Consider the following 22,525-nt stretch of genomic DNA (forward strand, 5'->3'; position numbering starts at 1 on the left):
AGTGTTTTTGTGGGTATTTATTGCATCGTTAATGTGCCTGATATTCTGGAAACCTGCCTGTGAGGTTTTGGTGACGTGTGCGCACCGTCCGCCGGTCAGCCAAACATCGGCTTACACTGGTTGCGCTCTGCCTGCGCTGACAGTAGACCTGGTTTCAGCTGGCGAGCTTTTAGCGCACCTTCGGCGAAGCCTTTTGGCACGAAACTGTCACTGCGCCAAACTGGATCTGTCAACACCTCCCCCTGCTGCGCCGCCACACCCATCTCAGTGCACCTCGGTCTGCCAAACTACTAAACTGAGCGCGCCTCAGGTTGCGCTGCTCGAAACTAGCTCTGCGCGGGGTTCGCCACCCTGCGCCACCCTGCGCCGTGCCGGGAAACTAGAGGCTGATATCTCAAGAACACCTTGAGGGAATTTTTTTTTCTTCAAAGTTGTCCCTACATTCACTTATACTCAACAATGAACTGGTTAGATTTTGGTGGTCAAAAGGTCAAGGTCACTGTGACCTTGTCCATCTCATTCTCATGAATGCAATATCTCAAGTATGCCTCAAGAGAATTTCCTCGAATTTGGCACAAACATCCACTTGGACTCACCAATGAACTGAGAAGAATTGGGTGGTCAAAGCACAAAGGTCAAGGTCACTGTGACCTCACAAAACATGTTTTTGATGAAATGATGAAGTGATGACATTTTATTTCCAAAATGTCAAAGGTCAACTCCACTGTGACATCATAATGTTATGCCAAAACATTGTTCTGGCCATTATTAAAAATCTTTTCCCAGCAACAGAGGAGAGACATTTGGTCAGATACTGTACTGGTGACACTAATCTTGAAACTGTGCTGATTATATACATCCTCTGTGCTGCCATGGGGTAGATGTGTGTGAAGCATCCATGTTTTCACACACATGGATGTAAATTACAAACTTGGTGTACAAAGACATTCAATTGAATCTAGGGCTAACTTTCACTTTCACTGGCAAGCACTTCAGGAGAAGAGTGATGCAGAGTTGGCCTGTTTCCTGCTGGACAGTTAGGTGCCAGAGGTTATCAAAGTAGGCTTGATAAAGTCTGGGCTTTTCCATCACAACAAATGTAACATTCCTACACTGGTGGCTTGTAGTGTGCTTACAAACAGCGTAGGGAGGAGAGATCAAGTTTGAACATTTTTACAAAAAGCAACTAACGATTCTGGCATACTTCACAGTTTACCATTTTTCCCTCTTTTAGTTTGACTGATACTGACCTTTATGATCACCTGACTGCTAGTGGGGTTTTTTTAGGGCCCGAGTCGCAGGCGGGTCTCTTGAAACTGAAGGACTATTATTTTTCTCAGAAAAGAAGCACATTTTTGAGGGGCTTAGGGGGCTCGAAAACTCATGAAACTTTGCACACACATGTAAACTGGTGAAAATTTACATCTGATAGGGGTCTGGTTGACAGGTGTCAAAATGGCTCAGTAGCGCCCCCCCATAAAATTTTGACAGAGCAGCCCCCAGAGCTGGTCTCACCGATATACGAAAATTGGTAGGCACATGTAACATCCCCAACACATAAAAAAAGTCTTGTGGAACCATACCGTAAACCCAACAGGAAGTCAGCCATTTTGAATTAAATGCGTAATGTTTGTGCATTTTAAGCCTTTTCCAAGGTCGTACTTTAACGAACTCCTCCTAGAGATTTACTCTGATCAACTTCAAATATGGTCTGTGCCATCTAAAGACCTTAAAGATGAAAAGTTATTATAAGCTTGAGCTTTCGTCAAACCGTGTGACCTTGACGAGGTGTCAAACTTCTGTTTCACCACCAAACAGGAAGTGGTTTGTAACTCCAGCATACATGGTCCAATCTGCCCCAAACATGTTTGATGACTGTCCTGCCCTGAACACAGCTACGTGCCAATAATCAGCTATAGTTACAGCGCCACCTACTGGCAACAAAAAAAGACCTGTTTTATACATTGATGTACATTTCCTATAAAGTTGACCAGATTCACGTCAAATTTGGCCAAAACAGCCATAAGACCTTGGTGACAGTTTAGCACCCCCAAGTTGTGCAGAGTTGAGAGGTCCTGTTCATCACTGCTTGCAGCTTTAATTTTTTTTTCGATTCACGTGATGTTGACAGAATGAAAGAGGTGGAACTCAACCGCAACGGCAGTGCAGCATCTGGCAAGTCTAAAGCGTAGACACATTTAAATTAACTTGTAATATATCTTTACAAAAGGCTGCGGTTGCAAGCGTGTTATAATATAATGTTTAAATAATTACATTTGCGAGGTAAATGTGAAGTATATTCAGTATACTTTATAAGCCATCACCCAGAAACTAATATTAACAGAGTGGAGAAGCAATCATCAGTAAGGTTAGTAAATGAGACCCACTGACTAACACACACTGCAGCACTAAACAAGTTAAACCAACTCTGTAGTGGAGAAAATAATTTTCTGCTCAATCAGTCTCATCTCAAAAACCCTGTGCCTGCTCTGCTTAGTGTCTTGGCTTTTCCCAGAGCTAATATGCAGCAAAGAGGCTGCTCTCTGCTGATGTTAAAACAACACAGTGGAGCATGCCGCTTCCTCGTCATTTCGTTATTTCCATACGGGCAGGAGACTGTAAGGTGCTTTCAAATTTATTTATTAATTCGGTTAACTAAAAAAAATAAAAAAAATAAATAAATAAAAAAGGCTGTGGATTATTATTCATTATTCAATAGCACATAGTAATTAAAGACTACTTCCAGAAAAATATTACAACATGCAATATCCCACAATTCAGGGGAATGAAATCGCTCAGATTGTCAGTTCAGCTCAGCGAACGAGGAGAAAAACACAAGTGAGTAAAGTAAACAAAGAGCTAAAGTCAAGAGGGAGTGAGGTCAAAATAAACTTGTTATTGTTCACTGGTGCACGGTAAACAAACTCCCTTCCTTTAACATTGGATTGTGTTGTTAATGTGCTAACTGGCTACCTAGCATCACAACGGTCTTCTGGTTTCCATTTTTGAATGATGATTACAGATGACTGCCATCTGCTGGTATGGTTATTTCCTCTCACGCAGGTGCAGAAGGTACATGCTGATTGGCTGTTGGCTGTAGTCTTTGGGGTGTGTTCATGTGCAAACTTTCTGGCCGAGACAAAGGCGATGTGACGCAACACAACAGTCAGCTTTCATTGCTGCTAGTTTTTGAAGTTGGTTTGGGGCGTCTGGGCCTCAAAAAGCTCTGCTTTGTTCCCCACTCCCATCGTCCTAAAATAGCCTACTAGTGGTGCTCATAGTGACAAACTCACATAGAATAATTAACAATTTTGAAGTTCCTTTCAGATGTAAGGAGTGTTTTTGTTTCATTCTGTTTGGTTTTAAAGCACGTTTACTGTTTTTGTTCACTCTCAGAGCTCTTACAGTGTGGTTTGCTGCAGCTGCAGTAGCAGCTGTCCTTGGTGAAAACACTCTGATGAGCTCTACACTTCCTGCTCAGCAGCACACACACAGAGAATAGCTGGTGAACGCAGTGGTGCATTCAGCAGATAAAGAGACAGATATTTCCCGTAGTTGATCGTCGGGGTGAAAATCACCAGGGGATCCACAAAACAATATTATCACAATGCTTAACTCACAATACAAGATTATTGCGATGTTAAATATGTTGCAATGTGCTGAGTATTGTGATAAAATACATTGTGATAGCAGCACAATGTATCTAGTGGACTGAAAAAGCAATGATATATTACTCTAGAAGGCTGCCTAAAGTTTAATTTGTATTTGTCATATTAATAATCTATATTATTAAAAAAAATAGATATTTGGCACTGTGTGATGATACGATATTACCACGCAAAGTTATTGTGATACTATGCCGTATTGATTTTTCCCCCCACCCCTAAAAAATAGTAGAGACCAGCAACAGAGTTAAAAGAGAGTGAATATCAGATTCATATATTTATGAGGTTGATACAAACAATTGAATGATCAAATTGCTTCATAACTCCTGCATGTTTAAAAAAACTGTTTGATAATCTTGTCATATCAACCTTAAAAGCTGTGTCAGATGTGTTTAAAATGTGTGAGGCAAAAGTGGCAAAAAATAAAAATTGCAGCTTTAAGTTTACATTTAGTCTTTATAAAATATTACTGGTCTGTTGTGATTTATTTTTTTCCACATTACTCTTAAACCCATGCTAACATCTGTTTACTTCTCCTGTAGTCACTGTAGTTATTGTTCACTTCTGACAAAGACTTTTGGTTGTTTGAAGATGAGACAGTAAAATGGTATTTCTGAGTGACAACCTCAATCTCCTCTCTGATTGTTGTGGAATAAAGAGACTATGTTTGTGGGTGCAATAGTTCCTCAACAATCTACAGTGACCAGCTCAGTGTGACTCAGTGTTCCTACACTGTGTCTTTTCTCTGCTCAGTCAATCGGTTTCCCAAAACACAAATTGATTTTTATCAGTAAAAGAGCCTCCAGTATGATATAATATATTCCACAGTAGGTTTAGCTTGTAAAATCTGTGGTCTGAGATTTCAAATAAGCAAAAGAAACTTGTCATATTTGCACCACACCCCCATTTACTGAGTGATCTCTGTGACAAACTGATGAACTAACCTGTCCTCCCTGCAGCTGATTCCAGAGCAAAGTTCACTTTAGCTTCTTCTGCTGGAAGACTCTCAGCAGCTCCCTTTTCTGTCTGTGTCACTGCTGCTGTCAACTCACTCATGTATCAGCAGGCCAGCTTCTCACTCCTCTCTCTCCTTCCTGTTTTTTCACGATGGTGGTGGCAGGCCACTGCCTTCCTGTGAGCACACTTCCCTTCACCAGACACTGGCTTTATGGGTAATGGAGTGTCTTCTGATCTGGGACTACGCTGATTTTTGTGGTTCCTCCGTCACCAATCACAGATGCCACTGCTGACTGTCTGAATAAAACAGTTCCATCTGTCTCTGCTCTACTTCCTGTTGTTTTTGTGGGCCTCGCTGCACTCCCTCTACCAGCCTCCGGGGTGCCCCTGTTATTTCCTGGAGCTTCTGTTGATTGTCTCGTGGTTGTTGCAGTTCTCTTTTTGTTTTTCCTGTTACGTCCAGAAGGAGAGTTGGCAGCTGTACTATTCTGTTCTCCCCCAGTTTCCTGCCTCTGACAAAGACTTCCACTGGTATGGGATGTATGAGTGACAACAGCAGGCTCCTCCCTTAGTGCTCTCTCCTTCAGTGACGGAGAACTTCCCCGTTCCTCTGTTGTCCTGCTACACTTCTCTATGGTTACCACACACAGGTCTCTGCTCTGCTTGCTCTCTTGTTGGCTGTTAGAGCAGCGCTGCCTCCCTCAGGCAGGGCTGAGCAGGGCATGTGTCATTGGAGAAGGACCAGCAAAGGCTGAATTTCCCTGCAAGAAGGAAGACAAGAAAGACCAATGAAATGTTGCTGGAAAGATGCCAATTCACACACTGCCTCACTAGCATTTCGAAAACAACAAAGTTGAATTCTAACTGAAACAAAATCTATTGGTTTGGTTAGGCTGGTGTGAAAGCTGTCAATCAAACTCTGATGTGGCCTTAACAACCAGGACCCCGTTTCCCAGAGCCTTCGTAGCGCTACGTGTATTGTAAGTTGTATCTTAAGGTCTCTCTTAAGCTCACGGGCTGTTTCCCAGAGTCTCCTTAGTGAAGATATATCTTCTGAAAGGTATATCTTAAGAAGGGTGGTCTGAACCACTCGTAAGCTGTCCCTTAGTGATGTGCTCCGTTCAACCTGCCACAGTTTTAGCTTTATTAGGCCAAAATTATGCTTTTTTTTTTTTTTAATTCTTTTTGTGGGCTTTTGCCTTTAATGGATAGGACAGGGTGTGAGATGGGGAGACAGAGAGAGGGAGAGAGGGAGAGTGGGGACTGACACGCAGCAGAGGGTCGCAGGCCGGACTCGAGCCCGCGACCGCTGCAACGTGGTGGTGCTCTCTACATGGGGCGCCGGTGTTGCACTATCTACTACGCTCCCGACGCCCCCAAAATTATGCTTTTTAAATGGACAGTTGCAGTAGCCTATAATTCACCTTCGTAGAGCGCTAAGGTACATTGAAACTGGGAAACGGGGCCCTGGAGGTAAAGGTAAGGTAAGGTAAGGTAAATAGCCTAAATGATGCTGTAATATAAAGTATTGCCATAATAATTTTACCGCCATCAAATATTATAGCCTATCATAAATGAGACTATGCCATTTACAGAACATCTGCTCATCTATTTGAAGCCTACTCCACACATACACAGGTATTTTAAAAAAGCAGCGCTTTAAAACTAAATTTCCGTCCAGACGAGCGTTTTGGCACAGTTTCAGGAAAAATCCCTGTCATAATACGCCTGAAGCATATCACATTAAAAATGACTTACATGCACATCCCATTACAAACAAGGAGACTAATGATGAAGCAGAAAAACGTGATTATTGCTCACCGATAATACATTTGTTATTGAAACATTCGTAACAGCATACGTGTTTGTCTCCCTTTTTTCATCATTGCAGTTCAATGCCAGTTTGTGTCTTACATATACGTTTTCCAACAGATCAGTTCTGTCAATGTACAGACTGCAAATCTGTTGTTGTCGCACAGTAGGCACCTGTAGCAGCATATCCATGTTTCATTGCTCTGTGTGTGTCAGGGGGTGTCCAGTCAATATGGATGTTTACTTTTTGGGCAATGGGGATATATAACTTTTATTGCCAAAAACAAGTAAAAACAAAGAGATGGTTAGTTTTATTACTATATTTGAAAAAAAAAAATCTTAATGATGATGGTTTAATAATTTTGTATTAATTTTTACCTACTTTTGGGGGCCCTCGGAATTGTCCTAACTTTTCCCCCTTATATGGCGCCACTGTGTGTGTGTGTGTGTGTGTGTGTGTGTGTGTCGTAATTAATCGCAGATGTAATGCAATTACCAATATAATGTATTGCGCACTGGGATTGTTTCATGTAGCCTATATAAGCTCACGGGTAGCTGTACATTTGTGCAACATTGTGACAGGATGGCACTGAGGACATCAAGCAGACTTAATCTTGTCCTTATAAAATGATTAAGATAAACCAAATGGCTACGCGAACGGTGACGCCTTTGGTTCAGTTGACTGAGCACAACAATACGCTGTAACGCAACCATAATCTCATCTACAATGAAGCAAACAGAGGCGACGCGCTTGATCGCCCATACAGCTGGTGTCGCCCGCTTGATTAGTTTCCAGTCTCATTAGACTTCAATTTGATCAATTTGTCAAGTATCTGTCAGATATTAAGTATAGAAGTCCGATTTGAGACACAGCAATAGTATTGGTCATTATACAAGATGATGTCCATATGCCTTCTATTTGCTGTGTATGTTTTAGTCACATGGATCTAACGCTGTACCAACAGCTAACATGTTCCCCTCAATAACTACAGAGATACCACATGGAGACAGCAAGAGCTGTGACTGGTCAGTTTGGCTTGCTAGTGTTCTCTCTTACACAATTTTAATGCTGGTTATTATTTAGAGAAAAACACACATTTAACAAAGACACCGCAATCACCACTTCCTATCACAGTGAAAGAAACAATGTTAACGCAACAACTGCACATGATACTCTCATTCAATAATGACCCAAAGTAGACCATCTCAGCATTGCTCTGTATCACAGTGAATGAAAGAATGTCAGCACCGTTACTGTCTGTTGTGGTGATAATCTGAATGAAAATTTAGAAATGCACCCTACCTTTAAAAAAAAAAAAGTTATGTTTATTGTTGTTGATAAATTGTTATTGTGTATTCACAGTTGTGTCTCTCCGAGTACAGTTTCTTGCTTTTAGCATTGTAGCACTTTAGGGAAACACTATGAAAATGCTGTCAGGTCACTCTTAGCTCTTTTGGCTGTACCAAATCAAACCATGCTATGCCGATTTGCATGCTTTGTCAGTTTTAACATGCTGAGCCGCGCTGGAGGCCATCTACAGAGTAGGGCCAGAAGTGCACCGGACAGCCTCCAAGCATGTAGCAGTGACATTATTATTATTATTATTATTATTATTATTATTATTTTAATGCCAGCAGCAGCCAACCACCCCTTCTCCCTCTGAAACAAGTGTGGGTTTAGCAAAACTCAACTCACATCTGTCTCTGCAGGGGACCAGAGAGACATAAGTTTTTAAATACTCTGTGTGTCTAGCTTTCAGTACCATTGTAGCTTCTAACTGTATCTCTGTCGTCTGGAATTTGGTTTCTCTCCTGCGTCCTGTTTTTACTTTTGATATCTGCTTTACTGTTTCATGTTTGCGTTCAACAAGATAGGAGTCGTGTTAAGTTACTGCTGATAAAAAACTCAACATTTCCCTATTATGCTGCTTCACAATAAATGTTTTTACTAATGGTGGGAACCAATTAAAAAAATGAATCTAATTAATTAGAGGCTTTGTAATCAATTAATCTCAATTAATTGTATTTTTATCAAATAGCAATATTTGACACAATAAGCAAAGTATTTCAATTCAAATAAATTTTGGTTGACAACTGAATCAATGAATAGACATATACCTGAACCTGAACAACAAAAATGTTTATTTTTCATCTATATTCATGTGCAATTTTCTTTTGTCTACTACATTCAGACTAGTGCAAACTCAAGGTGCAATTTTAAGACTTGTAAACTCAAGCACTTTCAATGTCTTGAAAACATTATTTCAAGTAAATTCCAGGGAACCCTGACCACTAAAAATGGTAAACAAAACATCTTTGGCAAAGTAAACAGACCAAGAGATTAATAAAAAGTGCCATTTCTTTTTTTTTTAAAGATTATTTTTTGGACTTTTTGCCTTTAATATACAGGACAGTGTGAAATGGGGAGACAGAGAGAGTGGGGGGACGACATGCAGCAAAGGGTTGCAAGTCGGAGTCGAACTCGCGACCGCTGCAGCGAGGCATCACCTCTATACGGTACATGGGGCGCCGGCACTATCCACTAAGCTACCGACACCCCAAAAGTGCCATTTCTATCAACAAAAATGGTAAACAACAAAACAAAAACAGTTGAAATAAAGGCCATAACAGTTTGATAAACATTTTAGTACTTCATGACAACACACCCATTGGCCTCACAATACCTCTAAGGCTATTTCTTCTCTTTAAGCCAGTTACTGAGACAAACTAGCCTGTTTACGTTTTCAGAGCTCAAGGCTGCCCTTCTCTTTTGAATTATGTTTCCTGCAAGTGAGAAAACCCTCTCACAGTGGACAGAAGTGCTCCTGCATGAGCTGACCACCACTGCAGTGGGCAGTCTGTCTCGCTGATGGTGGGGTCAGCTCTATAGAGGCTCAGGGCACAGTTAGGCCCCACTTCGTCATCAGAATCAGAGTCTGAAGAAAACAGCAGGAGGCGTTTCCTCTTTGGGGACTCCTCTGTGGGCTCTGGAGTAGCTCTGTTGGATTCTTCTTGCAGCAGTGCCCCAAGGCTGCTCCATACCCCTTCTCGCTCTCGTCTTGGTAGACACTTTAAATCCTTAAAGCTTCAGACAAGGGCTGTAGCCACCTCTCACCATGTAGGATGAGTCCTCATCAGAGACCTTCATGGTGCAGTCCAGGTGGCTGAGAGCAGGTAACACCACAGAACATGAGGTAAGTTTCACCTCCTCGGAGGTGAAACTGCACATATCTGCAGTAAATAATACAAGAAAGTGATGTTTAATTATTTATTTTTAATTGTCAGTCAGTTTAAAAGGTTTTCAAAGGCATGGTAACTAGCAATAAATCTCATTAATAAAATAGTTCAGTTTACCTGCATGGTTGAAGGATGGTCCCTACCTTCTCCAGTTTTGTCCACTCTGCTGTAGTCAACATAACTAGTTTGTGTCTCTGTCTGCCAAGAGTAGGCTTGACAGCCTCTTGGTTCTTTAGGAGATGTGAGATCATATCCAGCGTTGAATCCCACCTTGACGAAACATCCTGTATCAGTGGCTCTTTTTCTTGTGCTGTATTGGCTGGGCTATGCTTAAAGAGGCAACAGATAGCATATTTTCCTAAATATATCATTATGAAAATAATGTGGGTTGCACAGGGTAGTGGCCACAGTAAAATCAGCGTTTACATAGTTTACTTAGTGGCTTCGCAATCTTTGCAATAAGCTTCTGCCACCGGTGCTGGAATTTCGCAGAAAAAAATCTGCTTTACGGCAGGAAATGTATTATTATATAGTAGTATTATTTATGGCATGTATTGCGAAATTGGTCGGTCAGACAATCAGGGACTGGAGCAGGTCCTTATGAGGAGCTGGGCATGAGATAGTTGAGTCAAAGACGGTGGATAAACCAAGACGGTCCACTATGAGTCAGCTTCCTGTATCAGTGTCACGTGGGGTTCGCGACCACCACGTCCCTTTAGGAGAATAACAGCAGGTCCTGAGTCCATTGACTTCAGTGGGAGAAATGAACGTGATTACAGATTATGGCCGATTCTTTCGCCCCATAGTCACGGAAGCAGATATTGGACCCATTTATCACAAGCCACATATCTTCAGAACATTCCGACACCAAAATGGCAAATTTCAGATGGACAAATCGGGAGAAAATTTACTTTGTTCAAGACCTGTCTCTGTCTCAACAACACACTCTCGTGAGATCTGGCAACAGATATCTCCTCTTTGGTGCTGAAATCAGTGAAGTTTTGAACTGTTTTTGGAGGAGAAAACGGATATTATCAGACTGATCCTACAATCTTGTACTGGGTTGAGCTAACTGGAGTAGTTTCATGTCGTATCCGACAACAGGAGGCTTTTAACAGATGACATCCTGATGTTAGCTTTGCTGCTGCTGTTAGCTGTCCCCGTCAGCTGCAGCCACTGATGCTTTCTAGACATCGGGATTTCCCAAAACTGAATAATTCCACACATTGCAACACAAAACCACTTTGCTAGCTCAATCATGTTGTAACTAAGATATTTACTGGAAAAAATATTTTTTTCACAAACCGTTTATTGAGTTACTGAGTTATTACCGCTAACAGCTACCGGTTAGCCCAGCTAATCTACAATAACCAAGCGAGGTCGGGGATACTCGTCTTTGATTGGCGGTTCTCCATCGTCTCTGATTGGGGTACGGGGGACAACGCCTACTTAGGAGACCGGAAATGGATACCATTTCATACAATGGGAGTATATTGTAGGTGGGCCATCTTGTAGTAATCCAGTATCTTTGGTTGAGCCACAAGTACAATGGCAGACGGACAAAGTTTGGAGACAACTGAAAAACGGCCTAGCAAAAGAAAACGAGCTCCTCTGTCTGAGGAGGCAAAGAAGAGCAAAAGGAGAGTGATAAAAGAAGAGGAAAAACAAGAGTAAATCTCAGTCAGGCATTCAACAGATGTAGGGAGCTCCGTGACCAAAGAGGCTTCAAAACCGATTCCAGCTAGCTTTCTTTCTAATGGATCATAAAGTAACACGGCTAAATGTTAGCTAGACGAGAGAGGACTGTAATGTACTGGCTAGCTGGCCAGCATCACAAATCGCCGCAACCAGGGACCGAGTAGCAAGTGTTGGTTGGCTGACATCCTCGTTGCCGTTCTACGGCAGCCCTCAGACCAACCTGATCTCACAGAAATACATGAAATGACCACGACCTCTTAACACCGCATTCCGTGGTGGCAGCACGTAATAGGTTGAAATTACGTGCTGGTACCATGGAAACAATGCCAATGTAAAGTCAATTAGGATCCATTGTCGTGGTGTCCACACTGATTCCCTGATTCAACAACGTCCTGTATACACACAAAAACACTAAAGTGTTCTTGATATTAAAACGGCAAATATATTTCTCAGTTATAATTTCCCTCCAATAATTATAATAATAATAATAATAATAATAATAATGATAATTATGTAATAAATGTAGGTATTTATGGAGAAAACTTGTCAGATGCCCAAGAACGACACTCAACCAGGAGGTACCAGATACAATAACAATCTTTATTTCAATAATGCAATCATGGAAAGCTTTAAGTTAAAAGTGTGGGGGCCTGAAGCTGACACAGAGGGCATGGACCATTATACTGGCGGGGAAAACTAGAGCTGGACTAGATGCTAAGAAAAAGGGTGCAGATCACTATTAAAGAAAAGTAATGCACACCATCCCACAAGATGGATAACACACTTCAACTTCCACACACAAATAAGAGATTCGAGACACACATCACTGAGAGCAATCACTACAAACTGGGAATGCACTGCAACCAACACGACACACAGTGAGTTACCCTCTGACGCAGGTGCAACCAACTAAAGTGCCCCCGCCTGGCACATGCCTAAATTCCTCCAGTTCTCTCCTCTGTACCCTCAGATAAACAATATATACAGTACAGGCCAAAAGTTTGGACACACCTTCTCATTCAATGCGTTTTCTTTATTTTCATGACTATTTACATTGTAGATTCTCACTGAAGGCATCAAAACTATGAATGAACACATGTGGAGTTATGTACTTAATAAAAAAAGGTGAAATAACTGAAAACATGTTTTATATTCTAGTTTCTTCAAAATAGCCACCCTTTGCTCTGATTACTGCTTTGCACACTCTTGGCATTCTCTCCATGAGCTTCAAGAGGTAGTCACCTGAAATGGTTTTCCAACAGTCTTGAAGGAGTTCCCAGAGGTGTTTAGCACTTGTTGGCCCCTTTGCCTTCACTCTGCGGTCCAGCTCACCCCAAACCATCTCGATTGGGTTCAGGTCCGGTGACTGTGGAGGCCAGGTCATCTGCCGCAGCACTCCATCACTCTCCTTCTTGGTCAAATAGCCCTTACACAGCCTGGAGGTGTGTTTGGGGTCATTGTCCTGTTGAAAAATAAATGATCGTCCAACTAAACGCAAACCGGATGGGATGGCATGTTGCTGCAGGATGCTGTGGTAGCCATGCTGGTTCAGTGTGCCTTCAATTTTGAATAAATCCCCAACAGTGTCACCAGCAAAACACCCCACACCATCACACCTCCTCCTCCATGCTTCACAGTGGGAACCAGGCATGTGGAATCCATCCGCTCACCTTTTCTGCGCCTCACAAAGACACGGCGGTTGGAACCAAAGATCTCAAATTTGGACTCATCAGACCAAAGCACAGATTTCCACTGGTCTAATGTCCATTCCTTGTGTTTCTTGGCCCAAACAAATCTCTTCTGCTTGTTGCCTCTCCTTAGCAGTGGTTTCTAGCAGCTATTTGACCATGAAGGCCTGATTCGCGCAGTCTCCTCTTAACAGTTGTTCTAGAGATGGGTCTGCTGCTAGAACTCTGTGTGGCATTCATCTGGTCTCTGATCTGAGCTGCTGTTAACTTGCGATTTCTGAGGCTGGTGACTCGGATGAACTTATCCTCAGAAGCAGAGGTGACTCTTGGTCTTCCTTTCCTGGGTCCTCATGTGTGCCAGTTTCGTTGTAGCGCTTGATGGTTTTTGCGACTCCACTTGGGGACACATTTAAAGTTTTTGCAATTTTCCGGACTGACTGACCTTCATTTCTTAAAGTAATGATGGCCACTCCTTTTTCTTTAGTTAGCTGATTGGTTCTTGCCATAATATGAATTTTAACAGTTGTCCAATAGGGCTGTCGGCTGTGTATTAACCTGACTTCTGCACAACACAACTGATGGTCCCAACCCCATTGATAAAGCAAGAAATTCCACTAATTAACCCTGATAAGGCACACCTGTGAAGTGGAAACCATTTCAGGTGACTACCTCTTGAAGCTCATGGAGAGAATGCCAAGAGTGTGCAAAGCAGTAATCAGAGCAAAGGGTGGCTATTTTGAAGAAACTAGAATATAAAACATGTTTTCAGTTATTTCACCTTTTTTTGTTAAGTACATAACTCCTCGTGTTCATTCATAGTTTTGATGCCTTCAGTCAGAATCTACAATGTAAATAGTCATGAAAATAAAGAAAACGCATTGAATGAGAAGGTGTGTCCAAACTTTTGGCCTGTACTGTATATAAATATATAGGCCTACCACAACATAACAAATACAATAATAATTCATAACAAGATGATGCCCACTGAAGCAGGAGCAGCAGGTAACGCGAACAGCGGCGTGCTGGAGGCAGCAACTAAGCTGGAGAGCGGTTGGCGGCTAACGCTCCTATCAACCCGGCCCTAACTATCTAAAGGAGACGCAGGCCTCCCCTCCTAACACAGGAACGGTTAAACCTACTCAGCTGTCTTCGTCGCCGGCGGCCCTACCAGCCGCAAACGACACCCTCCCTCCCAGGATGAACGCAGCCGCACATGCAACAGGTTGCTCCCCAGACACACAGACAATCAATGGTGCTCTGCTTTTCAGTCTTAGAGTCCAGCCCACACAATCAGCCGCAGCTGCAACTCATCAGTTCACAGCAGCGGTACGCTCAACAGTTCAATCACACCACAATAATAACATGATAGTTCGGCTGTACTAGATATTTGATATAGGCCTATTCAAATATTCAGTCCCAAAAACGCTGTTTCTACAGTACTAGCTAAATTATCTGAAATTAACCATCATCCTTAATTTTTCTTAACATAGTTCATCTAGGTACAGTGTCATTACTAGTTCGGCTTTACTAGACATTTGATATATTCAGTACATGTATCTTTTTACAACTCTATTTTACAACAAGCCGCAAAAACCTACCGTCCCAAAAATGCCGTTTTTAGAGTACTTTCTAAAATATCTCAAATTAGCCAACATCCTTGCTTTTTTTGTTAACATAGTTCATCTAGGTGCAGTGTCATTACTAGTTCGGCTAGTATTAGATATCTTCAGTAAATCTATCTTTTTATGACCCTATTTTACAACTCTATTTTACAAGCCGCAAACAAACCTACTGTCCTAAAAACACCGTTTCTAGCGTATTAGCTAAAATATCAAAAATTAGCCGACATCTTTACTTTTTCTTAACATAGTTCATCTAGGTACAGTGTCATTACTAGTTTGGCTTTACTAGTTATTAGATATATTGGGTAGATATATCTTTTTGCAACCCTATTTAGAACCCTACTTTGCAAATCAGAAGGCAACAACTATGTTGCTGATACGTATCAAACTGCATGGCGCGGTCCCAGGGAATTGTAGTTTTTAAAAAATAAGTGTTTATCCTAGATTTGGAAGTTGTAAATACTGAATTGAGAGTACACTGTGGACTTTAAGGGGATGGTAAACACACTTGTGTAATCAGAATTTAAAAATCTAATTTCTAAATGGGTAAAAATTAATTTTATCCATATTTTACCCATATCTGACAGCACCCTCAGTTGTTGACTACACTCACATGATAGTTGAGGTCAAGAGCTCTCTATAACATTTGGTCCCATGTCTGTTCGTTGCTGAGTTATAAGCCCTCAAACATGCACTGAGGTCAAGGTTCAAAGGTGAATGACTGAAAGCAGGAGCCATGTAGAATCTTCATACTGACATATTTTACTCTCCAGGTTGAGACCTTTCCAATGATGTATTTGGTTTAGCTCTATGACAAAGTTTTGATTTTTTCATTTTTTGGACACAAGCCATGTCAGGTGTAGTTTCAGAGAGCACTTTGAAGGCCCAGTGTATAAAATGAGTTTTGTTTGTTTCTTTGCTTGTTTTTTTCTTTTTTACTGTAGATAGTTACTAACATGAGTCATCCTCAGACAATACTACTAAAAAGTAAAACCAATAATAACAATTATGAAATAAGCAAAAATAATATTAAAATCATATTGAAATTTTAAAATCTATTTACAGAGTGGAATGGTAGCCTAATAGATAACTTAGACACAATTTATTATTGTTTAGACACTATTTATTATTGCTTAGATACTATTTAGCCTATTATTGTATTTACTTTTAGCATGTTCTACTTTTACCTACTGTGGGCTATATGTTTTAATTTATTTAATAACGAATTTATTTTATGTTAGGCCTACATCTTAATATTTTATGTCATTTATCATAGTTTAGTTCTTAACTCGTGTTTCCTCAGTGGGAGCGTGTGCGCCGGGGGGGGGCGCTGGTTCTGTGGCGCTGGCTTGGGGTCCACTCTCCCCTGGTGGAGTGGAGGGTGGCCGGGTTGCCGCAGCAGCCGCTTCCCTCCATGAGATGGTGTTTCCTCTCTGGTTCTTCCATGCTCAGCCTTATTTTGTTCTTCTTCTTTATTTATTTATTAGTGGCGTTTGGATTCGGTTATGGCAGACAGACGGCAATCTGAAATGGAATGAAGCCCACACATGGCGGACAGTAGCTACAAAACAGTAGTCGAACGCACCCCATCCGCCCACAGCACAATGCTCTTACAGCCCTACGCTATCAAAAGCTGGCAAAATACATTTATTTTATTTTATGGCCTTGACATTAACCTGTCATATTGCTGAGTTATCAAGGACACTTCCGTGTTTTTGTGTGTATACAGGAATGTTAAAGATATCATTGAGGAAAACGAGGTTGATGTGACGTTGTTTAATCAAGGAATCCGTGTGTCCACCACAAAAAAAGGATCCTAATTGACTTTACATTGGCATTGTTTCCGTGGTACCAGCACGTAATTTCAACCCATTATGTTCTGCCACCACGGAATGCGGTGTTAAGAGGTCGTGGTCATTTCACGTATTTCTGTGAGATCAGGTAGGCCTAGTGATACCCCCCTCCGTTCCTTCTGTTCACATCACACAGAGGCTATCGATGGACATCGCCCAGCTAAGTTACGCCCAGCTAATAGGAAACAAAGTTCAGTGTTCACACTGAACTTTGTTTCCTATTCAATCTGAGCTCCAGCCGGCCGCATCGTTTCCATACGGTACCGTTTATTCTAGAATCGGGACTGTTTACATGTGCATATTGGTATAATTCCACTGTGTCTACTGTTTGTACTGGTACTGTGCATTCTGCTATAATTATTTGCATTACTATTTGTTTTTTCTTCAGATAAATCTGATAATTGTTGCTCGGTCTCTTTACTCATTTAATTAGGATAGTGTCCACACACCTTCTCATTCTACATATACATAGAGGTATACTGGTGGCTTTACAGCCTACATTTTATTGATTATCTCTGATCCCCATGGCCAATTTGGTTGTTGCGACAGTGCGAGGCAACACCGCTCATAGACATAGGCCCTATATACATAGACGCCGCATCGACTGCCTGAGCGCGTCCTTGCCGGCCGCCATCTTGGATGGGTCTCGCTTCGCCTCCACAGTGCATTCACTTCTATTGAGGAAGGAGCTGTATGCACAAGTAAAATAGAATAACTCGCTGAATTTTCAACTGATTTTCACGCGGTTTGGTTTGTTACAAACGGCACACGTGTAGTTATGATACAGGATGCTTTCGTACATTAAAAACGCGGGATTTCATGCTTTAATACTTCTACAGATAGCAACAGCATGTTATTTAGGTCACAACACAGTTATTTTATTCACCTCAATATATAGATATAGATATACACACACATATATATATATATACTGTTTTAACACAATATACACAATACATAGTATAGCATATTAATAAATTTATTAATATATTTTAATAAATTTATTAATATATTTTAATAAAGAAAAAGCTCTATTGTTGACTGAGTTTATTTCTCAAACACACCCACTCTCTTTTATACCCACAGCCATCAGACTTAATAATTCTTTGTTAAATAGATGATCTTACAGACTTCTTTGAAATTTTCTTTTCGGGGATTAGTAAAGTTATTCTTATTACACTGACTGCTGTGATCCCTCAAAAGTAGTAAAAAACATTTTCAGTATATACATAAACACTGAAATTAATTTTGGTATTGTTATTATAACTATGAAAATGGGACTGTGGTCAAGATAATTTGAAAAAAGATACAGAAAGATGAGCAGCAGGGGATATTTGCAGCACAACTGGTGGAAAAGTGAATATGTGCACAAAAGTGTGCTAGGCAAGACAAGGCAAGGCAAGTTTATTTGTATAGCACAATTCAACACAAGGTAATTCAAAGTGCTTTACAGAGACATTAAAAGCAACAAGACACAATTTAAAACAATAAAAACAATCGATTGAAAAGGGAAATAGAAAGTGAGAATGATAGTGATAATAATAAAATACAGTAACATAAAATAAAAACAGGCTCAATACATTGAACCTACATACATTGAACCAGGGCTAAAACACTATTGTTTACTGAAGCGTACATTGAGTACGCTTCAGTAAACAATAGTGTTTTAGCCCTGATTTAAAGGAGCTGACAGTTTGAGCAAACCTCAGATCTACATATTATGCTATACGTAATATGCTATACTGTGTTTTGTATTGTGTATATGGTGTTTATACAGTATGTTTATACAGTATATAAATACTATATCCCACTCTGGGGTTGAGGTTGAGGTAAATAAAAGCACTGTGTTGTGACCTAAATAACATGCTGTTGCTATCTGCAGAAAGTATTAAAGCATGAAATCCCGCATTTTTAATGTACGAAAGCATCCTGTATCATAACTACATGTGTGCCGTTTGTAGCAAACCAAACCGCGTGAAAATCAGTTGAAAATTCAGCGAGTTATTCTATTTCACTTGTGCATACAGCTCCTTCCTCAATGGAAGTGAATGCACTGTGGAGGTAAAGCGAGACCCATCCAAGATGGCGGCCGGCGAGGACGTCGGCTCCAATAGGCAGCGGCAGTCAATGCAGCGTCTATGTATATATGTCTATGACACCGCTGACGCTAGGTGGCGCCAAGCTAAAAAATAAAAAATAAATGAATCCTATCTGTTGCCTCTTTAATGTGAACCACTATCTTGTGACACTTTGCCAACACATCACTGAGCCCACAGTTGTCAACGCAAACAGTTATGGCTCTCTGCAAAATGTGAGCAACACAAGTTATGTGCTGGAATGTCTTGCTGCAGCCATCATGGTTCGGGCACAGTCTGTTCCAACTTTGGTGACCTTTTGTTCAATTCCCCAGGCCTCTGCCACAGAAAGAAACTGCTCCACGCAGTTTACAGCATAGTGCCTGCTGTTTGTCTTCTGTACGGTTAAGACGAAAGACTGATGACTCCATTCCCCGTCTGTGACGATAATGGTGTGTGCAGTCACACAGACATAATTAGAATTGCTTACCGAGGTACAATGATCCCAGGTCAGAGCGACACACTCGGCTTTCTTCAATAATCCTCTAAAGTCTGTTTTTCTGTGTCATAAAGCTGCGAGATTTGACTTGAAATTGTCTTTCTGCACGGCAGTTCGTAAGCTGGGTCAGAAGACGCTATTTGTAGCACCTTTTCCAGCCCCTTATCCTGTACCACCGAAAGTGGTCTACAGTCCACTGCAATCCATTTCACCAGAGAGTTTGTTAATTTGTCAGACGTAGACTTACGTATTTTGGCTCTGAACCCCGTCATCTGGTCTATTGTGGGCTGACTACATCGTTTGCCTGTTCCAGGACTGTCGTAGCTAACGTAGCTTATTTATACGTAAATTCTACCCTCTGGGGCTGCTGCGCGAGGCTAGTGTGTCTGCCGTCTGCCTGTGAGTGCTTTGGGACGGTGGAGCGGCTCACAGCAGCACCCGCTGCTCGTTGGGGACAGCAACTGCTGAGCGACAGAAGTCAGAGTCTCCAAACACGAGTACAGCCTCCAATAACACCAGAACAAGATGCTATATTTGTCGCTAGTTGTTTTTAACAAAGGAAAAAGTCACTAAGGGGATTGGAAAAGTCTCCAGATCAACTCGCAACAACGGAATGAAGTGAAACTTGAAAAATGCTCCGGTGGTTTATATTTCAAGATCGCTGATTCGCTCATTTCGCTGTCAATCAAAAAGGGATTCAGCCTCAGACAGATCATCCAATCATCATGCAGAAGCCCAGCGTCCAGGCCAGCCGAAACCAGCCCCCATAGACCCCCAGAGACGCTGAGCGTCTGATGGGCGGGACAAAACCAAGCATTTATCCAATAACTGTCTAGTTTCGCTGCAGTGGAACAACCCACTCTATGCTTCCCCATTGAAGTCTTTGGAGGCTGAGCTTCAATACTGTTTAATGCACTGTGACGCTACGGGAATGAATGAGAAGGAAGTCGCGTCAGTGACCTGTGATAAGTAGCTGATTCTGAACAAAAGTTGAACGCGTTCTAGCGCATATTTAGTCAATGAAATGTAAACACAACAGTACATATTTGACCACTTATTTTTTGACATTTTAGGGGAAGCTGAGCTTCCCTTGCAGTCTAGAGCAATCGCCACTGCTGTGCACGCAGCAACATGTTCTGCATTGAGGTGATAGAATAGGCTTGGAGTGCTGCAGTGATGAGAAAAGACTTGGTTGCACAATTTGCACACAGCCATGCTCTTATCGGAGCTTCCATCGGAAAGTTTCAACAAGCCCAACAGTGTGGTCTCGTCCTCCATCTCTGGTCACCAAACTCTCTTGAGCGCTGACGTCACTCAATGCATCTCGTGTATCTTCTTCTTGGCTGGCAAACGAGCTTTAGGTGCATTACCGCCACCTACCGGGCTGGATTATGGGCATCAGTGTTACCGGTGTGCCAGAAATTTGGGAACTGAGAGAGGTGCAATTAAATGCGTTATTTTTGTTTAACGCGTTATTTTTTCTGTAATCAATTAATCGAAATTAATTTGTTAAAGTCCCAGCCCTAGTTTTTTCATAACAAAATCATTGGGGACTTTTATTGCGAAGAATCTATAGGAAATGAAATGTTTTTACTGCTGAATTAGAAGTTTGTTAGCACTTTTCGTCAATAAAAACAAGTCTACGAAGGGACTTCCCGTTATTCTTTATTTATCAGAGGAGGGGGTCGGCTGGGGTGTGATTTCATTTTATTTATTTATTTTTTGCATGTTTGTTTTTTCACCCTTCTGAAAGCTGCACGTTTTTTTTCCATGAGACTCCCTAATTGACTGGCAATAAAAATGCATGACCCTCCCTCCATTATAAATTAGTTTTTAGATTTTTAAAACCTACCCTTTGATGTTTGAAAGTTAAAAGTTGAAGATGGAAGCCTGGACTTGAAAAAAACCCCTCCTTTTTTACTCTTGTTGTGCATGCTGGTTAGTTCGTGCAAACGGTTTATTTTGGGTGTATTTCAAGTTCAGATTTTTTGTTTCTTTTTCCACTCACTAGCTCAACTCTCTTTCAGAATACATTTCAATAGAAAGAATAACCACCCACAAAACAAACAATGTATCAGTCTTTAATTAAACTTCTTTGACAGAGTTTTTCTGTGGAAAGAGCTTCCTTCTTGCATCATCTACCTTGGTGCAGGTGCTGGTTCTGTCAAAGAGAAGTATGACAAACCTCTCAATAATGCTCATTGCATCATCTGGGATCTCCTTTGGTCCACTTGCCAGCATCAGTAGTGCATCTGTCAGTTCTGGTAGCGACTTCCATGTTGACCATGCTGCCTTATTTCCATGTCCAGCAAAGCTGAATACAGTGTCACAGCCTGTGAAAGCATAGAACACTGGAAGGGCACATGACATCTCTGGTCCGAGACATGCAGCCATTTGGTGGGCTGCAAGATAGCGAAAGCTTTTGCCTGTTCTGAATGAAACTTTTTTTTTTTTTTTTTCCCACACTTTGTTTGCAAAAATGGAAAATCAATAAATAGACATACAGTACATAAACATAAAACACCCCAATCCCCCCACCCTCGATAACATAAGATCCTTGGTACATAAAATGATATTATTCATAATAGTAATAATAATAATAATAGTAGTATATGTGCATATACGTACCTACGTGCTCACATACATTTCCATGAACCTCAATATGCACACAAACATACATACTACATATATTCCTAAATCAATGTTTAAATCACAAGCATATAGTTCGGTCATTCTCCTTTTCTCTTTCCCTACTTCACAACAGTAATACTATAGCTGTGCAACAAGTTACTGTGATGGTAGTGGCATCAGTCCTTGTCCAACTCCAGGCATTTGCACATTTAGATCATTCATAAAGGTTAAGAAAGAAGACCACGTTTTGTAAAAATCCTTAATTTTCCCTCTTGCCATGTAAGTCAGTTTTTCCACTGCCAAGTTTGATGACATCTCTGTAATCCATTGAGTAGAAGTGGGTCTCTGTGTCTCCTTCCATTTTAAAGTAATCATACGTTTGGCTTGTAACAAACAGAAATTAATTAGCTTACGTTCCTTTACAGTTGCTGGGAAATCCTCAGGGTATATGTGCAACAAACATATCTTGGCTTCAATAGGAATAACACTTCCCGTCAGCTTGGAGATTAGTTCAAGAACCTCTCTCCAGAATATCTGCACCTTTCGACAGCTCCACATACAATGTAGCAGGGTACCCACTTCGTCAATACATTTGATGCAATGTCGGGAGTATTGGGATTAAAATGGTGTAGTTTGACAGGTGTGATATAGGTCCTGAGCACTTATACTGTAACAGTTTGCATCTTGTATTAATAGTTTGAGTCTGGACCAGAAGACAAGTCTCCTCCCAATCCTCTACAGAGATGTCTATCTGAAGATAATTTTTCCATGCAGATAAATATGAAAGA

The 22,525-nt window shown here is 41.2% G+C and overlaps 1 protein-coding gene across 3 annotated transcripts in view; it reads right to left on the reverse strand.

The window, feature by feature from the left end:
- The window catches only part of akap13 (A-kinase anchoring protein 13), a 207,115-nt gene extending 187,717 nt beyond the window's left edge, over positions 1–19,398 (reverse strand). Inside the window, exons 1-2 of one of the 3 annotated variants that reach the window (XM_049574388.1) lie at positions 19,098–19,398; positions 4,610–5,383 (exon numbers count right to left, since the gene is read on the reverse strand). In XM_049574388.1, the coding sequence (XP_049430345.1) occupies positions 4,610–4,721 (112 nt within the window). In that variant the 5' untranslated portion in view covers positions 4,722–5,383; positions 19,098–19,398. Of the gene's footprint in view, positions 1–4,609; positions 5,384–19,097 lie in introns of those variants that run through there. The other 2 variants (XM_049574389.1, XM_049574390.1) reach the window with 2 other exon arrangements.
- Between the last annotated feature and the right edge of the window lie 3,127 nt (positions 19,399–22,525).

Source organism: Epinephelus fuscoguttatus, linkage group LG4 (assembly GCF_011397635.1).
Source record: "Epinephelus fuscoguttatus linkage group LG4, E.fuscoguttatus.final_Chr_v1".
In the NCBI taxonomy this organism is placed as follows: Eukaryota; Metazoa; Chordata; class Actinopteri; order Perciformes; family Serranidae; genus Epinephelus; species Epinephelus fuscoguttatus.